The 20,991-nt window shown below is 42.7% G+C and overlaps 1 protein-coding gene across 6 annotated transcripts in view; it reads right to left on the minus strand.

Moving 5' to 3' along the window:
• ANTXR1 (ANTXR cell adhesion molecule 1) overlaps nt 1-20,991 on the minus strand; it is a 133,258-nt gene that overhangs the window by 8,017 nt on the left and 104,250 nt on the right. For 5 of the 6 annotated variants that reach the window (XM_085897125.1, XM_085897120.1, XM_085897126.1 and 2 more), the window contains exons 11-17: nt 17,395-17,464; nt 16,887-16,965; nt 14,434-14,529; nt 14,239-14,277; nt 14,046-14,138; nt 7,745-7,909; nt 7,360-7,440 (exon numbers count right to left, since the gene is read on the minus strand). In XM_085897125.1, the coding sequence (XP_085753251.1) occupies nt 7,360-7,440; nt 7,745-7,909; nt 14,046-14,138; nt 14,239-14,277; nt 14,434-14,529; nt 16,887-16,965; nt 17,395-17,464 (623 nt within the window). The remainder of the gene's footprint in view (nt 1-7,359; nt 7,441-7,744; nt 7,910-14,045; nt 14,139-14,238; nt 14,278-14,433; nt 14,530-16,886; nt 16,966-17,394; nt 17,465-20,991) is intronic. The other variant, XM_085897123.1, reaches the window with a different exon arrangement.

Raw genomic sequence — 20,991 nt, forward strand, 5'->3', positions numbered from 1 at the left:
AATATGTTTTTATTAACCTCCGCCATCTTCGAAGATGGATGGAGGTTTAGTTACTGTTTTCACCCCTTTCTGTTTGTTTTTGTTTGTTTATTTGTGTTTGTTTGTTTGTTTGTTTGTGAACAGTATTACGGAAAAACTCCTCGACGGATTTCGACGAAACTTGGTGGGGGGGGTTAGGTATGGTCCAAGGATCATGCCATTAAATTTTGGACTTGGTCCACCCCCCCCCCCAAAAAAAAATTGTTAGAGAAAAATTTTTTTTTTGGCATTTCTTCATGTTTTAAGTGATTTAAGTGAACCCTGAACAAACCCCCCCAAAATATTTTTTTACCCCCCCAAAAAAAGAATTTTTTTTTGCATTTCTACATGTTTTAAGTGATTTCCAACCACCCCCCCAAAAAAAAATTGTTAGAGAAAATTTTTTTTTTGCATTTCTACATGTTTTAAGTGATTTCCAACCCCCCCCCCAAAAAAAAATAATTTGTTTGAGAAAAAAAATTTTTGCATTTTTACATGTTTTAAGTGATTTTCAACCCCCCCCCGAAAAAAAAACATTGTTTGAGAAAAAAATTTTTGCAACTTTTTTTTCAACAAAATTTCGATTTTTTTTCATTTTTACAAGTTTTAAGTGATTTCCAACCCCCCCCCCCAAAATGTTGGAGAAAAGAACTATAACTCTCAGCACTGTTGACATCATATTTAATGAATAAGATATAAGGTTCACTTGAGTGACCCAGCAGTATTGGCGGCGGAGGTTTTGCACTCTCCCGAGTGCTCCCCCTCTAGTTGAATCATGTGTATTGTTTGCATATAGTTCATTTTCTCGACTCAGTTGTATTCCAATTCTGTGTAAGCTGTGTTTCTCTTCAATTTGAAAGTTTCTTGCATTAATCGTTTTCAATTTGAGTTAGTTGTTTATTTTTAATTTTCGAATTGATTGCATCTTATATTGAGCTATTTTGTTTTATTTAATATTCAGGTTTACCATCCTTACATTCCCCTACTTTATTATTTTACCATTGTAAAATTCCATCGTGCTATCATTCATTCATTATTCATTCAAACATTCACCTGAAGGATGCATTTATTCTTTTTTTGATTCATTTCATATCTGAGAATATCTCAGACACTGAAAACTAAGTTCTGGTATAATATCAAATGTTGAATCCAAAAATTGCTTTGGATTAATTCAGAATTTCATACTGTTGTTTTCTTGGCTGAGGAGCAATCTGTGGGAGAATAAATATCTCGGGCTCTTCAATAGAAAAGCGTTATTGTGTCATGCCACATAAATGCTAGTAATAAAAATAATCATCATAATAATAAAGCTAAAATTACTTTGCAATTGGTCACTGGCTTTGACACCAATACTACTTTTTATTATGAACCCGAGGCATCAGAACACTACATATAGTTGAACAAGTGGTTTCAAATGGAGCATCTCACCACCTTTAGAGCATTTAAATTGCATCAGATGTTGCAATAAATGTGAATCGTTGCTCCCAGTTTACTGGCTCGATGACAGAAGATGGCATTTGCATTTTTGCCCCATACATCCCCACCAAATTTAGAATCATGTGGGGCACGGGCAACTTGCTAGTACTGTAATAATAATAAGGTGCAAGCAACTATCAAACCTTCCAACCAGAAACACCTCAAGTTGAAAGAAGAATTCATGAGACATCTCCAAAGTTAACACTTGAAATCAGCTAATCTACAATCCTATAAAAAGCTATTTTTATTGTAAAAATAGACATTCAGCTCTTTGTTATTGTTGGTGCCATATTGATTGTAAAGTAATGATTCATGGGGTATGGTCACAACTGCAGTATTCCGATAATTGCTGGAGCCTATAACTTAGAAATACCCGTTTTCTCCATCAAAATCCATCAACTTCATTATGTCGAAAAACGGTCATTTTTAGAATTGCCCATGCCGACCACTTGATTTTACAGAAATACTTCTCCTTCATGAACTTGAAGTGACCCAGTTCATCAATGATGTATTGAAAGTTTTGTATCAATCGGTTCAGCATTACTGAAGAACTGAAATCCCTATTTTATGAAAATTATAAATCCAAGATGGCCATTAACCTAAACCAATCAGGTTCATTGAATGATATGCAATAGAGCTGATGACTTGGAATAATACTCTGAAATTTCAAGTTTATCGATGCAGCTGTCTCCCAGAAACAGAAGTGACAAAAGTTGTTGGAAAGAATAGAAGAAGAATGCAAACGAGAACAAGAATTCCAGCTTACAACTTGGAAAGCTAATAAACAGTCAAGGCCAGCTTCTGTCTGCTATGATATAATCGGGTAGCCAAAACGAAACCTGAAAGGTAGTTGTTGTTTTTAGTCATTTAAAAACCTTGCCAGGATTTCAAACCCAGACTAAACAAGCTCAACGTGAGAATAAGAGCACATGGGCCTAGAAATGCAAGCAATAGCATATGAATCAAGGCCAGTTGAGCAAGAACAGCCAGATCTAGTCCATGTACAGCTCAGGCAGGGGATGTTGAACTCTTTGTGCAGTTATGTTTTCATCGTGCAGACCATCCTCATATTGACCCTGAGAGTCATTCATCAAATCAAATCTCATAGAATTGTGTGACTATCCTTATTTTGTTTCCATCAGTCGATAATTGTCTTTAAAACACAATATAATTTGAATTTCAAATGGAAATGACATCATTCGAACACAATATATTTTTGCTATTTTATTTTATTTTGTTAAATTTTGTACTTGTTTGTGTATCATTATCTTGAGTCATTGGAAGCTCCGAGTCAACTTTCGCCAATTTGAGTTTTTTTTCGCCAAATTCGCCAAGACAGGATTAAACTTGTGAGATTGGTAGACAATCTACCTTATTATAATTCATGAAATGGAATTGGCAGGTATTTAAATTAGTGAGTCAATTGTGGAATCCATTCGGCAAAAATGATGATGAACACAACTTCGCTGAAAATAATATTTCAATTTTAAGAACAACACTCTTGCACTCATTTTTCAGTAATTTGTCATTCCTAGGACAGCTTTACTGCTGGTACAGTGCCACTCTCAAGCAGCACAAAGTGTGTGTGTGTGTGTGTGTGTGTGTGTGTGTGTGTGTGTGTGTGTGTGTGTGTGTGTGTGTGTGTGTGTGTGTGTGTGTGTGTGTGTGTGTGTGTGTGTGTGTGTGTGTGTGTGTGTGTGTGTGTGTGTGTGTGTGTGTGTCATTGGTTGTTATCTCCATATGTGGGTCTCAGAAGGTGAAACTGAGTCCTCCGAGGTCTCAAAGTATCCATCTCCATTTCAGTAAGGGATCATGATTCATCGACCAAGTTGTGAAGTTTTCTCCTTCTCAAGGTTTTGTTCCGAGGGCTCTTTTCAAGATCGTCACCGACCCCCGGACAACTTCCAACTGCAGTTCATTTGTAGTAATATTCCCAGGGATGGTTTTTAAGATCTCTGTGAGGTTCTTTTTTATCACTCTCATTGCTCCAAGTATCACTGGTACAATTTTGGCATTCTTCAGCTTCCAGGATCTTTTCACTTCATTTTTGAGGTCTTGGTATTCTTGGTCATTTTTTTGATTCCTTTGTTGTTGAGGCCAAAATAGAAGGTACTGACCCCTCAACTAGCAATGCCTTATTTCCTTTTTGAACTTCAGGAATATATCTGGTCGCAATGCTTTGTTTTCTACGTTCATGCTCGATGGGATCATTTGGTCATACGTAAGCATTACTTCCTTATTTTCAATGATTGCTTTTCGTTCATGTTTCCTTGAGTTTTCTGGAACTGAGACATTGAGACTTTTGCAGATGTGCCAGTGTATTACTCGACATACCTTGTTGTGCTTTTGGATGTACAGCTGCTCTGACATGAGAGTTCTTTTACATCCTGATAGGAGGTGGCTCGTACTTTCTGTTTCTGTCTTGCAGAACCTACTCTTGGCCAATTGGCTCAGTCCTACCATCTTCTTAAAGCCATTGATGTACTGTCCTTGGTCCTGGGCATTTATTATGATTTGTTCTCCATCCCAGTTGAGCTGACCTCTTAGCCATTCCAGAGATCCATCTTTGTCTATACCCACTCTGTCAAACTTTTTTTTAATACCTTCTTGCACTTTTATCGTTTTTCCAGTTATCAGTGTATATCTGTTGATATTTCGTTTTATATTTTCATTTTGTCTCTTTTGCAACCATTGGGGCTGTATTCATTGCTATTTTGGTTTCTTGTGTGAAATCTTTCCTTCGCACGATCTTTTGAATTGTTTTGCTGGATGTGTTCTCTGATTTGTTGTCTTCGTGTTTGCTCGTGTGTTGAACTTTTCACGTACTCAGCCAATCCTACTGTTGTCAACCTGTGCACTTAGTTGACTTCCATCAGCACACTACCTCCTTATATTCTTGGTTGGTACATTCTCGGGATGCATTGATTTGTGTAGAACATTTTGTGGATGGTGAGGAATTTCCTTGTTTTGATATCTCGCTTATTGATTTCTGCTAGTGGCCAGTTTATTATTCTACAGCTGTACTGGAATACTAGTATTGCGAGTTGGTTTATGGCTTTGATTTTGTTCCTTGGAGAAAGGTATGTTTTCAGGATCAGCCTCGTTCTATGCAGGTATTCTTTGGTAATTGTTTTTTGCGCATTTGTTTGTGGCATATTTGGTGGCCCTCTTCTACTCCGAGGTATTTGTGTGATGCTTTGTTGTATAGCTCATGTATTGTTTATTTGTGTCAATTTTATGTTGTCCATTTTTGTTGGTCTTTCTTGTGCATGAATGTGCACTTAGCACACTTATCTAGGCCGAATTCCATTTGAATGTCATCAGAGTACCGTTTCACGAATTTGAGTCGGTGTGCAAATTTTTCCTCATTTCGTGCCATGTAAAAGAGTTTTAAGTCCTACATGTAAAGTGGATGTGTCACCTTCCTTGTCTCTTTGTATGTTCTCTTATTTGACATTAGGGTGTATCCATGTCCTTGTTCACTCATGATGTTGCTCAGTGGGTTCAGGGCCAGGCAAAATAAGATGGCCAAAAGGCTGTCTCCCTGGAAGATCCCATGACGTGTCTTCACCCCTGGTATTTTGATCTTTCCTTCCGAGTGTTATGATATCAAAGTGGTATTCCAAAGCTCCATTGCTTTTTTAGTTAGTTTGATTATTTGTGGGTTGATCTTGTACAATTGATTACATTTTATCATCCATGAACCCATGACACAAAACTGTGTGTGCGTGAATGTGTGCGCGTGCATGTACGGCATGCACGCAAGTCTGAGTTAAATCATATGGATTATTCAAACCTATAATGTAAACTTCAACAAAGGTCAAGCATCTTATATATTATTTCCGAGTTTGTGGTTTAGTGTCGCGCTATCTTCGACTTTGTTCTGCGCTCGAGTAACGTGATATTCGGCTTACATTACCTCAAAGACCATATGAGGTGCATGGTACAAAAAAGTAAATAAAATGGTTCTGAAACAGTGAAATCGTATTCCACTTACTGCATTAAAGTAAAATTACTACTGATACTCTGCATCAGTTCCTTTCTCAAACACACCCACCCCAACATGTCGCACAGAGCGCGGGTTATGCTAGTTTAAAGGATTAAGAACAAGCTTCTTGTGAAATAAAACAAAACTTCATGTTTTGATGATGTACATAGTGCTTCATATATGAGGCCCGTCGAAACAGTAACGGGACTTACACAACTTGTGTCAGTCTTTCACAACATTCCAGCAATGTATATGATTGGTGATGGTTGACTGCTCTCATTGTGTGATTTTTTTTGTCAGGTCGTGCTTTACACGTTGTCTAGTACGAGTCGTGGCGCTCTGAGTCGTGAGCAGAGAGCCGATCTGAAGTTTCTTGCCAAGCTTGTCAAAACACCTTCCGAATCCTTCGCAATGCTGCAGAAAGTCTATGGGGTAGAAACGATGTCACGTACACGTGCATTTGAATGGCCCAAGAGGTTCAAAGAGGGACGGGAGGAGGTTGAAGACTATCCACGATCTGGAAGACCTTCAACGAGCAGAACGGCAGACAACATCGAGTGTGTGAAGCAGATGGTGTGCGCAGATCGTCGACTCATGGTGTGGATGATTGCTGAGGAACTTTCCATCAACAAGGACACTGTCTGGAGCATCATAACTGAAAATCTCGAAATGCGCAAGGTGTGCGCAAAGATGGTCCCCAAGCTGTTCTCCGAGGACCAGAAACAGCAAAGAGTCACTGTCTATCAAGACATTCTCGAGCGCCTCGAGGACGATCCAGACCTGCTTGGGAGAGTCATTACTGGTGATAAATCGTGGATATTCGAATACGATCCTGAAACCAAATGGCAGTCATCAGTGGAAAAGTCCGGCATCATCAAGACCAAAGAAAGCAAGGATGTCGAAGTCGAAGGTCAAGGTGATGCTCATTGCGTTTTTTGACATCAAGGATATCGTCCACTTCGAGTTTCTACCACAGGGTCAAACAGTGAATCAATACGTGCACAAGGAGATTCTCCGGCGCCTCGTGAGATCAATCCGGGCCAAGAGGAGGGATTTGTGGGAGAACAACGCCTGGGTGCTCCACCATGACAACGTCCCTGCTCACAGTGCCCTGAGCATCCGACAGTTTCTGGCAGAGAGGAATGTGCCAACTCTGGAGCAACCCCTGTATTCACCAGACTTGGCCCCTTGTGATTTTTTCCTGTTCCCCAAGCTCAAGGGGGTGATCAAGGGGACCTGATTTCCTAATGTGGAGGCCATCAAAAGGGCCGTGATGACGGAGCTCCGGAGGATTCCAGAAGAAGCCTTCCGGGGTGCATCGAAGCATCAAAGAGGATGGACAAGTATGTGAGACTGGAGGGAAACTATTTTGAAGGGGGACAAGCTGTGATTTCAATATATTTTTTGGAATAAAATTTCTGTGAAGTCAGTCCCGTTACTTTTTAGGCGGACCTCGTATATAATCCAAGTTCTATTTATGACATTATATAGGATATAGGATCATCAGGAAAACTCTTAAACCTGGACCATATTGATATAACCAATAAGTTCAAAGATTTACGAGTATTGCACATGTGTTTCCAATGTGTGGTACTAAATTATATAATCATTCAAAAAAAGTTTAATCAAGCCCAATTTAATCATTTCAAAAATCGATGTTTTTTTCAGGATAAAGTTAGTGAAGTAGAGAGGTTTACTTGTTAGGAGTATCTCAAGAAGAAAGGAGATTTATTGGTAGTTTGACAATGAGGGGGTTTGGGGGGTAGGGTCGAAATTATATTGTGGTTCCTCACATAAGTAAGAACAAAGCAGCTTAGAGAGTTATAATGTTTAGCATTGTCATACTTCTTTGAAAGTTTGGCATCTGGTTCTCATACCTGATCTCCTGGCTGGGGTCTCATCAAGGAAACGCGATCATAGCCCCGGCGAAACAGCATGCATAAGGCATCCAGCTTGCCCTGGAGAAGAATGGTGAGTGTGCAAGCCATCATGCTAGGAACTGCATGCCCACATGTCTGTCTTTCCAAGAAACATTCATTCCTATTTGAACTCTTTCATTCCCTCTTGAACTATAACACCCTGGCACTGTTGTCCTTCATTTGCCCATCTGTCTCTTTGGTGTATGATGAGCATTACATTGTGTGTGAATCTTATCCATTAAAGTACAAGGCAAATCGATATAATCATTCAAAGCTGAAAAGGATGAATTTTGCTTCCTGTGATTATGAATGTGATGTTTCAAGCATGAGTGCATTAACTCACCTTGATGGGTGAGTACCACTTGTGTGTAGGAGTTGAGGAGGAGCGTGAGCCAAAAGAAGGTGGGCGTAGAGTCTCGTACTCCTGCTCTGGCATCCGCACAACAGCATTTTTAGGCTTCTCAAGTTTTGCTCCTTCTTCTGTTGATCCTTTGTCTCCCCATCGTACCTAGAGAGATTATTTGGTAGGTTCGTAACCCCTCATGACATCAATACGGATTAAGATAAAGACCTGAGATTAAAAATCTCTTCTTTTTTTTTCTTTTTTTTTTTTGCAAAGATCAAGGATTGTGATCGAGCTTAATATTTGTTTCCCTTGGGAGTTGATGAAATAAAAAATCGTCATCAGATGAACATATGGCTTATACAGGAGTGTCTTAAAGAACCAATTTGAAACACCGGACTTTTCAGTCTGGCAAAAGTATCAGCCGGAAAGAAAATATGTAAATTTACACCGATAGAACCATGCACATGTTCGAGGAGAGTAGTGTTTCATGGAACAGTGGAGTAACATAGAATACTGTCAGACCCCACTATTCGCTGGGTATATGTTCCTGGAAAATGCCTAATCCATGAATGGTGGGGTAGTGTTTCAATAGAAGAAAGGGGGATAGGTTCCTGGTGGTTAGTGACTCATGAAAAATACCACGAATGGCGAAAGTGCAAATGTCGCGCATCATTTCAATGGGTAAAAGGGGGATAGGTTCCCGGCAGTTAGTGACTCATGAAAAATACCACGAATGGTGAAACCGCAAATGTCGCGCATCATTTCAATGGGAAAAAGGGGGATAGGTTCCCCGGCAGTTAGTGACTCATGAAAAATACCACGAATGGCGAAACTGCAAATGTCGCGCATCATTTCAATGGGTAAAAGGGGGATAGGTTCCCGGCAGTTAGTGACTCATGAAAAATACCACGAATGGTGAAACCGCAAATGCCGCGCATCATTTCAATCGGTAAAAGGGGGATAGGTTCCCCGGCGGTTAGTGACTCATGAAAAATACCACGAATGGCGAAACTGCAAATGTCGCGCATCATTTCAATGGGTAAAAGGGGGATAGGTTCCCGGCAGTTAGTGACTCATGAAAAATACCACGAATGGTGAAACCGCAAATGTCGCGCATCATTTCAATGGGTCAAAGGGGGATAGGTTCCCTGGCAGTTCCTGTTTCGTGAAAAATACCGCGAATGGCAAAACTGTGAATGTCGACACTGCAAAGGTTGCACATTATTTCAATGGTTAAAAGGGGCATAGGTTCCCCGGCAGTTCCTGATTCATGAAAAATACCACGAATGGCGAAACCGCGAATGTCAACACCGCAAATGTCGCGCATTATTTCAATGGGTAAAAGGGGGATAGGTTCCCAGCAGTTCCTGATTCATTTGGGAAACTTTTAAAAGTTTAAAATCTTTTCGACCAAGAATGCACATGATTAGTTTCATTTAAAAATGTTTACAAATAAATAAATAAATGACAACACAGGGTACTGTTTCCAATGGTTATTGAAGGAATGTGATTTCAGGTTATGAAAAGTAATTAACCAACCATACCGTAACAGTTTTTTTTTTTAACCCAGCAGGTAACCGTTTCAAATTTTATTTGCACAAACACACACAACTTTTCAAATGATGATGGTGATTATTATTATTGTAATTTAAAATGCAGTGAGGTTTGGAGGAGTCTGAAGACCACGCACTGATGTTGCTGATGAGTCATGCACGAAAAGGAATGTTGGTGAGGGTGCAGAAGCAGGTGAGGGTCCTGATGAGTTGCTCACCAAAGGAGAGGCAGGTGAGGGTGCTAATGCTCCTGAGATGGATGGACCAGGGTGGAAAAAAATAGTGATCATGAGCTGCTTGGCAGATTGCTGCATGTTTCGATGTCGCTCCTTGTATGGGAGCATCCAACCCCCTCGTGAACTTGAGGTATTGCTCCATGACCGGATCGGCATCTGACAGCCTCGTGGTAATTGAATGCATGTCCTGCAGCATCTTGACCATGAGGTTGGACCACAACACCTCCTCCTACTCATCACTGCCTGCTTTCAACTCCTCCTTATCATCCTCTCTTCAGGCTCCAACTCCTCAGGCTCCATGTTCTCAAAGCCTTCCCATCCTACCTGCTGTGCCAACCCAACAATTTAATTCCTCTCTTCCGTGTTGTCAGAAAAGTCACTTAAGTTCTTCACTGCCTGTCGCCACAGGTTTTGCCAGCAGGCGTTGATGGTGGAGGCTCTCACCTGGTCTAGCGACTATTTGATTGCACCGATGCAGTGGCCTATGTTGAACTCCTTCCCAACACTGCCCGAAGGTAAGCTCTGGGTCGAGTCCATCACATCCAAAATGCGGCGATAGGTGAGGCGAAAGGCGGGTATAATAGGTATTGAAAGTCGAGATTACCCCTTGGTCGAGTGACTGGATCAGGGAGGTGGTGTTGGGCGGCAGGAAGATCACCTCAACGTTTGGGTGAACCACATTGAGGTCCCGGGGAGGGCAGCAGAGTTGTTGATGAGCAGGAGAACCTTGAACGTAAGGTTTTTTTCTGCAAGTACCTCTACACCTGAAGGATGAAACATGGTTATGGAGCCTATCCATGAAAATTGCTGCTGTTACCCATGTATTTCTGTTAGCACTCCAAAACACAAACAGCATGTGCTTGTTCTTGCCCTTGAGAGCACGTGAGCCCACGGGTTCATGGAACCGTACAGCATTATGGGCTTCATTGAATCCTGTCCTCTCATGCTTCGAGATAAAAGTTCATGTTGGCATATTTTTCCAAAAAAGCCGGTCTCATCACCATTGAACACCTGCTCTGGCGGGTACCCCTTCTCCTGGATTAGCTGCGTGAGTTGAGCAGGGAATGTTTTGGCAACTTCTTGGTCTGTGGAGGTGTACTCGCCTGTCAGCTTGATGTTGCAGAGACCGTAGCACTTTTTGAAGTAGTCAAACCATTCCCTGCTCACTTGAAATGGACTGGGGCCACTCGTACCTCGTGCGAGCGCCATCTGCGCCAGTCACATGTGTCTACATATGCATCGCCTTTGTGCAAATGAGAGGTCCACTTCAAGGCATGTTCTTCTGTGCATTGTCCTCAATCCATACACTAAGAGTCTTATCCATCCTTTCTTTGTGGAGATCCCGGAAGTGGGTGACCACTTTGGTGCTCGGTACATCACTCACTGAAACACTTTCTCAGATTGCCTTCTCATTCTTCCGTATGAAGCAATGGTGGAGTTGTTTACTCCATACAGTCAGCCAACAGAGGTCATACTCTGTCCTCTCGACAGCCTGTCCAGCAGCACCACTCTGTCGCTCAGGCTCATCACTTACTTCTGCCTCTTGGTAGTCAATGCATCTCTGGCACTGGTCTTGTGCTTGGGAGTTATGTTTGATTAATGAGTGGAATAAGCAGAGCGAGAGACAAAACAATGGTCAAGGCAGTGGGACGAGAAGAATGATTGAGACCCAGGATACACTGCACATAAGTAGTCATGTGGAAATTGTGGGACATGCTGTGCAGCTCGGTTTATGATGAGACATGCCGCGCAGCTTGCTTGTAGCGTGGCTAGTGGAAGATATGTTTTAGAACTGTGTTATGCGCATGACTCTCCTAAAAACCTGATCCTCTGCTCTTGTTCACCCTCTCTCTGTTCTATTCGCCCTCTCATTTTGCTCAAGGTCATCTGCCATCTGCTAGGCAATCAGCAAACATTGCTACCCTGCATAAAAGGTGCAAAAACAGATCCATGCAACTACAGACCAATCGGCCTTCTCCCACTCATCAGTGAGGTTATGGAATCCATCATCGCTTCAGACATTAAATCCTTCCTCTTCTCCAATGGTTTGATTTCTGATCATCAATTTCGTTTCAGACCAGGTCACTCTAACCTGGATATGCTGTTTCTGCTCTCGCAACAATGGATGGAGGTCCTCAATGCCAGACATGCAGTCAGAGCCATATCCCTAGACATATTGCATGCTTTTGACACGGTCTGGCACCCTGCGCTGCTCACCAAACGCTCTTCCTTTGGTATTCAAGGCCATCTCCACTCATGGCTCGCAGACTTCCTCTCCTGTCACAGCCAATGTGTGGCCATAAATTGAGTTCTCTCATCCCCTCTTCCTGTCCAGGCTGGAGTTCCTCAAAGCAGCGTTCTGGGCCCTGTTCTTTTTCTGGTTTGCAAAAATGATTTCTCCGACTCTCTGGAAAATCCTCTCTATCTCTTTGCTGATAACTCCACCTTCTCTCATCCCTCAAACTGGCAAGCAGCAGCTTCTTCACTCCCTGTAGATCTGGATAAAATCACAAAATGGTCCAATGCGTGGAACATGTCTTTCAAGCCTGACAAATCTCACACTCTCACTTTGTCTCTCCAAAAGGACCATTTACAACTCCCTCCCCCCACCCCCCCCCACCCTGATCGCCTTTCTCAACAGTCCTTTCATTCAAACTTCTGGGTCTCACAATCTGCCATCATCTTTCCAAGGAAAGCCACATTTCCAACCTGGTCTCCAAAGCTAGTCGCCAACTGGGAATCCTTCATCGCGCAAAGTCCTTCCTCGGCCAACCTGAACTCCTGACCACATAGAAAGCTTCCGTCCGCAGCCTGATGGAGTACCGCTCTCCCCTCTGGCTAGTGCTCCTGCCTCTAACCTTTCTCGGCTTCATGCTGTGGAAATCAAGGCATTTAGGATAATTGGTATCTCCCGCGATGAGGCTGAGACTTTGAGCCTCTCACTCTCTCACTGCAGGCAGGTTGGTAGTGTTTCTGTCTTCTACCGTCACCTCTCCGGTCTCCCCCCCCCACCCCTGCTCTGTCTGCAATATGTCCCCACCATATTTCCGCAGGGCGCTCAAGGTCTGCTAAAAATCCGCTTGTGGTAAAACTACCAAAATCACGAATCACTGCTCACCTTCACTCTTTCATTCCTCTTTTTTTCCGCCTTTGGAATAAACTCCCACACTTTCTTCAATCCCTTTCTTCCCTCCAGGCCTTCAAAACAGCTGTTCACCACCACCTCTTATCGTCCCCCATCCAAAACCACAATCTTTTCTACCAACGTTAATCCACCCCAAACCCACCTCCTTCAAATTCCCTGCTTTCCCTCCTGAAAGTCCCTGTAATGTGCATCTTGTTTACCCCGTGTTCCCCGCCCCCATCCCTCTCCCTTCCGAAGATCTCCTAATGTCTCTGTTCCCCACTGTTTTGTCCTTCCCTCTCCCGCCCCTCTTGTCTCGTGCCCCCCTTGCTGTGCATTGTGCGTTAGCTCCCATACGAGCCTCGACAATGTATACAACAAAAAAGAAAAAAAATGTTTTTTGTGCTTGCGCAAAACCATGAATGCGAATGTAGAAGCAGGTCATGCGCACGATTTGTCGACGATATCCATGCGCGGCTCATGGAGGATATGCCTTTGCTTATGTACAGCTGCTCTACACATGGCTGGTGGAAGATATGTTTTCGAACTGTGTGATACACATGGCTCATGGAAGATGTTTTTTGCACCCACAAAAAACTGCGCAAATGCGAAGCACAGGACTGCGAAGATTGAAGCAGGTCATGTGCACGGCTCGTGGAAAATATGCTTTTGTGTACATACAGCTGCTCCACACATCGCTGGTGGAAGATATGTTTTGGCACTGTTAGAAATTTCACCTGTGAAAAACCGAGAATACGCGAAGCACGGGGCTGTGAATGTCAAAGCAGATCACAATACACGGGGTCCACAAATAGCGGTATCCGACAATACTTAATGGCTTCACACTGCATAGGGTGCACATCCAAACATCCATCGCTCAAACTACTTCCTAACAAGCGAGATATCCAGTTGATAACATGTGATTCAACCAAGATATCAGGAAGCTAAGGAGAAGATCATTTAGAGTGCGACATGCAACTACTTCATTTTCTATGACCGTTTTATAATACAGAACCCAAATCTCTGATACATATGCATCAAGGAAGCGGAGGTAATTGTGCAAAATAAAGTTGAGAAGAAGAAAAGAGTGGAGTAGGAGAGAGAATGAAATGTAAAGCAATGATGGAGGAGGTAAAAAGGAGGAAAAATGTTGCAAATGCAGTCGATAGTAATAAGGGGTGGGATAAATGTGTCGTACAAGAGAAGATATAAAATTCCACCATTTTTCATATGTAATATTGACCATGCCTTATTTTCTAATATTTAATTACTCACAACCATAATCAGGTGGTTGGTTTTATTTGTTCACAAGATTTACATCTATTACTCAGATCTGGGGGATTGGCAAAAGTTGGACAGTAATCATAGCAGTGCAGAGCTCCTACCTCCATCCTCTTAATTCCTCCAACGCCCCGGCCTCCATAATATGACGCATCAACAGTAGGCCATTTTTTCCTTGTCAACCCATCATCGTCTTCCTGCAGAAAGTACAACAATTAAACTTGACTCCTGAGAATATGTGGAAGCTAAGATTAATCATACTCTGTGTCTGCCTGCACAACCTGGAGCCAGACTTACTTCATTGCTATTCTCCTCTTGCTCTCGGTCTTTGATAACCTGATAAAGAAGGAAATGAAATTTTATTTGTAAAAACAATGAATTGCACACAACATGTCTCAACAAGTAAGATATTTTGGAGCCAGCTTTAGAAAAGGATGTACTGTGGGTACATATGCCCATCAGGGCAGTGCGTTTGATGTCATGGGTTCTTACCACGGTGCAGCACAGAGGCCAAAACCACCAGAGCAAAGTGAGCAAAAGGAGAATAAGAAGGATGAGCAGTGCCAAGGCCAGGATTTTCCCATCGGCCTGACAGTCACATAGAAACAATGAACAGAAATATACTGAGTGATGCTGTCTCATCTATTTCCCATGACTTTTGGTGGTTTATTAATTTGTGTCAAGACACTTAGAAGGCTTTAATGTTCAACTGGGATTAGTAATAAATCCCTGAGTGAGTGATATCAAGATTAAAGGATTTAACAGAGGAGGTTAAAATAATTCAGTACACTTAATCATCAACTTTAACACTCTCATTAAAGGGGAACCCAAACGATCAGACCACCTCGATGGTAATCTATCCCCTTGGTACTCTACAAAATAGATAACTACGTGTCTTTTTCCAATTTGCGATTTATAAAGTAAGTAATTTTGTGATTTAAAAGTCGAAATCTTTTTCTTCACGCTTAGCCACGACGTCACACCCAGGAGTCGACCGCCACATTCGTACTGTGTACAAGTTACGTTACGTCATGGTACGATTTAACTCAAACAGCGAATAATTTTCGATTTTCCACAAGTATGCCGAGTCGATGCGTCCTTGGTGGTATTTAGTAATACCAAGCAACATGGTTTCATGCTACACCAATGGCTGAAAGACCCTAAGTTTGCCAGAAATTGGACGAGGTTTGTCCTAAATATGAGAATGTGGATCGGGCCGACAAAATGTTTGCTTTTGTACTCGAAACATTTTACAGTGAACTGTAATGAAACAACAGAGATGGCTAAGTCTTGTGGTTAAATGTTGCGATTGAGAGAAGATGCCATCCCCACAATTAAGCAAAAGAAACAGCCGTCGCTCGAAACTGTAACACCATCTCTACCGAGCTACCAGCACATGTACATGGGTGATTTGAGTGGTGAATCAAACACCTCACCTCACCACCACCCCCACAATACCACCACGGCATGAGCATCACTCCCCCCTCCACTGGGGTGGGACATCGACATGGCATGGACACGATAGTGGGACACGACATGGACACAACAGTGAGACATGACACAGGATAACCACAGACACAAATGGCATCCCAGGAAAGTATGAGAATTATCCGGGACAGGACGATCCCATAACATACAGGACACCTGGTCAGCCTGTGTTGGTGGGACAAAGCATGTGTCTCCCATTTTGTTGGCAGTGTTTGTGCTGTGTCCATGTCGTGCCATGTCCATGCTGTCTCAATAAAACTGATTTATCAATGAATACAAAATCCCTTGTAAACCGTCAATTGAACAGAAAAAGCAAAACCCACCAATCTGTAGTGAACATGCGACCAACGCTTTCATCTTCACCAACACCTCCATTGTGGCCACCTTCGCTCGCATAAGGCTCAAAACGATACGCCTCCATGATTCCCCCGAAAGCGTTTCCATCACCACTTTTGTCTCCAATAGTTTCTTCAAATTTCAAAATGCTGAGAACCTTCAGAATTGCTAATGATGGAAGAATTAATATCGGAATCTGAGCTCGAAATAAACAGTTTCTCGATGTAAGCCGCCATTTGGATCAAGATGGGTTCCAAGAGTGACATCACTGATGAAAATCGAAAATTGACACTTTAGGGCTTTTTTGAGGTTAGGTGTTGTTTGATTCACCGTTCAGTGAGTTTGGCACTTTGTGATTGGCAAAAAAAATTCAATTTTTTTCCCCTTCAAATTAGATTACATTTAATTATCTTAAATGGTTTTCACCAAAAAAAAAAGTTGCGTTTGGGTTCCCTTTTAAGAAGAAGAATCGATTATATTTTAACAACTTTCTCTCCATACAAAAATTCAGGCAAAAATGTCATACCATCTGAAAAATAAAAGGGAAATTGAAGTTATATGACTTAAGCCGAGTTCTGATATAAATTCCAGAGCTAAGAGAATGTTAACGTAAAACCTGAAAACGTTTCGGAAACTCGTGTAAGGGCGTTTGCATAATACTTGCAGTATATACAAGTGGGGATGGGGCTTAATTGGTAAAATAAAATTGATAAAAGGGGAGGACAAGAGAGGAAAGAATGGGTATGAGTGTGAGGGAAATCAGTAAGAAAAGAAAATAAGAAAAAAGAAAGGAGAATGGGAAGAAAATTGGAGTCAAACTTTGCACTTTTTTTGCACTTGACATGTGCTGACGGCCTCTTATGTGGAATGCCAAGATGTCAAATAATTACATAAGTCTGTGTGAAAGTGCAAAGAGAAATTTGAATAACACGCTGCTTCAATTTTGTGACATTTCATTTGATTTGGAAAATCTGTACCAAAAGAGAAAATGTGGACAAATGCTGGCACAAAGTGAAAATGTTGGCTGCACGCGGAGGAAAAAGAGTGCCGTATACGTGAGGGTCTGAAGTTGGAACTTCGAGGGTTGGAAAATGCAGAGATAGATACAAGTGGACACTCACGCAGTGTGTTGCTGTTATGGTCACAGAGCTGGAGATGAAGGTCAGACCATCATTCATGCTGACCTGCAGTAAAACCTGCCTAAAAGCCGAGATAAGTCAAAGTTTGCTTCGCTTTGTCAACAAGACAGACTAAAAAGTGTACACAATTATATTTTCCTGTTGTACACCATGATGCATTCATTACCTGTTGCAAGTTCACTATCAATGGTGTGTGTGTGTGTGTGTGTGTGTGTGTGTGTGTGTGTGTGTGTGTGTGTGTGTGTGTGTGTGTGTGTGTGTGTGTGTGTGCGTGTGCGCGCGTGCACGTACTGCAAAAACTGACAGAACTTTACCAGGGCTGTTCTTTATCATGCCCACTAAACCGAGTTTCTTCACATGAACATGACATCTTTGCACACTGACCCATCTGCTTGCTTTCCAAGTAGGAGCAACATTTCATACCAGTGTGCAGAAATAAATAATGGGAAATTATGCATCTGTGGCCAGCATGCTATTTTAAAGCCCTTACTCTGTTATGTTTGCCAGGACTGGCGCAGGGCACAATAGATACGTGTCTGTAATTTTCAAAGGCTTCACACCTGCCAGACAGAAAGGCAAACAATGAGAATGTAAGCAACAGCAAATAATAACACTTAATGATGTAAATACAATGCATGGAAAAAAATCACCTTCACCCTCACCCCAAACTTTTCCCACCAACTTGGTTCTTTTGTGGTCTTTGTCATGACAAACACACAATCGCACCTATATAATCCATTTGGATTTGGCGGTCAGAAAAATAAGCCATTCTTGTATTATGAAGGCAATGTATTAAAATGTTTGGCTTGATTTACAAAAAAAAAATAAGAAGACTTTTCACTGCATCTTCTATTCCACAAATCCACGTCCCACTCACAGACCCTGTGGCCTGCTAATCCAATGAAAGCTGGCTTTGTATGGTGCTCACTGCAAATGAAAAGGGTTCACCAGATGCACAATAACGTCTTTGAAAAAAGTGAATGAAGAATTCTCAAAAGTGGAATGTCGAAGAGAGCTGAAATACAGAGTATAAATTGATTGTGTTCTGCTCACATCTATTGAAGATTCCTCTCCCCAATCTCCCCTCCCCCTTATTTTTAATCAAGGAGTGTGTGGGGAACAGAAAAGTTGCAGAGTGGCAAAGGAAGAGAAGGAGGAGGAGGGGAGGCTGGGAAGGTAGGGGCGACAGGGAATCCTTGGTGAAAAAGGCTGAAGGCAAAGAAAGTAAAACAAGGCTGCTATTGTTCCTGCCCTCAGCTGGAGAGCAGAACCTCCCGACAACTGACTACCACATGAGAATTATTTCGGTTGGAATAAGGGTGTGGTTTGTGTTTGTGTGTATGTGTGCAGTGCAGATCCCTTCTGAATTTTGCCAGCTTCCGTTCATGCCTACAACTACTACTACTACTTTCCCTCTCTCTCACATTGTAATTGTAATGCTATCAAGTCAAACATTCCTCCCAGGAAGTGCTCGTACTATAACCGATGTCAGTTGCAAGTTATGATGCATATTCAATTTTAGGCTAGCTAATTATACGCATCTTGACCAGTATGAAGAAAGAGGGGAAATAGCCGAAGTGCAAATGCAAAATAAATTCGACATTAACACAATGTACCGTTTTCAAATCCAGAACAAAAACAAACACATTAGTGTCAACAAAATGTTTTATTACAAGTCGAGTTGTTTCCTTGTAATGATGTTTTTTTTTTTTTTTTTTTTTTTTTTTTTTTTTTGTATACCTTGGTCGAGGCTCGTATGAGAGCTAACACACAACTCACAGCAAGGAGGCATGAGACAAGAGGGGTGGGAGTGGAAGGGACAAAACATTGGGGAACAGACACAGGTGAACTGTGGAAGGGAGAGGGATGGGGGTGGGACGGGGAACATGGCGAGGAGAAGATGGACATTACAGGGACTTTCAGGAAGGAAAGCAGGAGAATTGAAGGAAGTGGGCATGGGTGGATTATCGGGGGTAGAAAAGATCGAGGATTTGGATGGGGGAAGATAAGAGGTGGTGGTGAACAGCTGTTTTGAAAGCCTGGAGGGAAGAATGGGAAAGAATAGAGTGAGGAAGTTTATTCCAAAGGCGGGAAAAAAAGAGGAATGAAAGAGTGAAGATGAGCAGTGATTCGTGATTTTGGTAGTTTTACCAGAAGGGGGTTGTTGGCGGACCTTGAGCGCCCTGTGGAAATGTGGTTGGGACAAATCGCAGAGAGAGCAGGGGGGCAAGGCTGGAGAGGAGTCGGTAGAAGACAGAAAGACCACCGACCAACCTGCGGTGATTGAGTGAGAGGCCCAAAGACTCAGCTTCATTGCGGGAGATGCCAATGATCTTAAAAGCCCTGGTTTCGACAGCGTGAAGTCGAGAAAGGTGGGAGGCAGGAGCACCAGCCCAGAGGGGAGAGCAGTACTCCATCAGGCCACGGACAAAAGCTTTGTAAGTAGTCAGGAGCTCAAGAGGGCCGAGGAAGGACTTTGCACGACGGAGGATTCTCAGTCGGCGACTGGCTTTGAGGCAAGGTTGGAAATGTGACTTTCCCAGGAAAGGTCATGGCAGATAGTGAGACCCAGAAGCTTGAAAGAAAAGACTTCTTCCAGAGGATTGTTGAGAAAGTGGATGGGGGGTTTTGTAAACGGTCCTTTCGAAGAGACATAGTGAGAGTGTGAGATTTGTGTGGATTGGAAAGACATGTTCCACGTGTTGGACCAGTTTGTGATTTTATCCAGATCTGCAGTGAGCGAAGAAGCTGCTGCTTGCCGGTCTGAGGGATGACAGATGGTACGGCAGAGGGTGGAGTCATCGGCAAAGAGAAATAGAGGATTTTCCAGAGAGTCCGAGAGATCATTGATGAAAACCAGAAAAAGAACAGGGCCCAGAACGCTACCTTGAGGAACTCCAGCCTGCACAGGAAGAGGGGATGAAAGAACTCCATTTAGGGCCACACGTTGACTGCGACAGGAGAGGAAGTCTGCGAGCCATGAGTGGAGATGGCCTTGAATACCATGGGAAGAGAGTTTGGTGAGTAGGGCAGGGTGCCAGACTGTGTCAAAAGCACGTGATATGTCCAGGATACGGCTCGGATTTCCTGTCTGGCATTGAGGACCTCCATCCATTGATGGGAGAGCAGTAGCAGCATATCCAGGGTAGAGTGACCTTGGTCTGAAAACCAAATTGATGATTGGAAATCAAGCCATTGGAGAAGAGGAAGGATTTCATGTCTGAAGCGATGATGGATTCCATAACCTTGCTGATGATTGGGAGAAGGCTGATTGGTCTGTAGTTACAGGGATCTGTTTTTGCACCTTTTTTATGCAGGGCAGTGATGTTAGCAGATTTCCAAGCAGATGGCAGATGACCTTGGGAAATGAGAGGGTGAATAGAACAGAGAGAGGGTGAGCAAGAGCAGAAGAGCAGGCTTTGAGGACACGTGGGCTGATGCCGTCTGGACCGGTTGCAGAATCTGACTCGAGGTTTGAAAGCAAGCTCTCCACCTTGTCAGGAGAAAAGGATACAGAGTCCAGGGACAGTTGGGTGCGACTGGGTAAAGTGGGTAGAGATAGTGATGGGTTTGGGACACAAGATTTAGCTGCAAACACCGAGTTTAGACATTCAGCTTTATCACGTGTGGAATCAGCAGTGCGACCATTTGAGGTAAGGGAGGGGATGGAGGGGGAACATACACCAGAAACAGATTTGATTAAACGCCACCAGGATTTTGAGGAGGGAGAGAGGTCTGAGAGTTCAGACTTGAGATGAGAAAGATGTTGTTTTCTGGCTCTCCTGAGGGTAGATACACACTTGTTCCGAAGCTTTGTGGAAAGAACTGAGATTGCTCTCAGTTGGGTTTGCTTTCCATGAGGCAAAGGCAAGTTGTTTCAGGACAACTGCCTCGCCACAAGCTTCAGTAAACCAAGGGCGGGAGGAAGGGTAAGACAACTGAACACGAGAGGGGATAAATCTGTGCATGAGGGAGAGCAAGTTTCTTTGAAAGAATTCCCAGGATGAGTTGATGTTTGAGAAAGTAGTGATAGGAGACCAGTCTGTAAGTTTGATGGCTGCTCGAGACCCTGCCAGTCGGCTTGGAG

Source organism: Eptatretus burgeri, chromosome 10 (assembly GCF_056783735.1).
Source record: "Eptatretus burgeri isolate ZD-2024b chromosome 10, Ebu_testis_v1, whole genome shotgun sequence".
Lineage (NCBI taxonomy): Eukaryota > Metazoa > Chordata > Myxini > Myxiniformes > Myxinidae > Eptatretus > Eptatretus burgeri.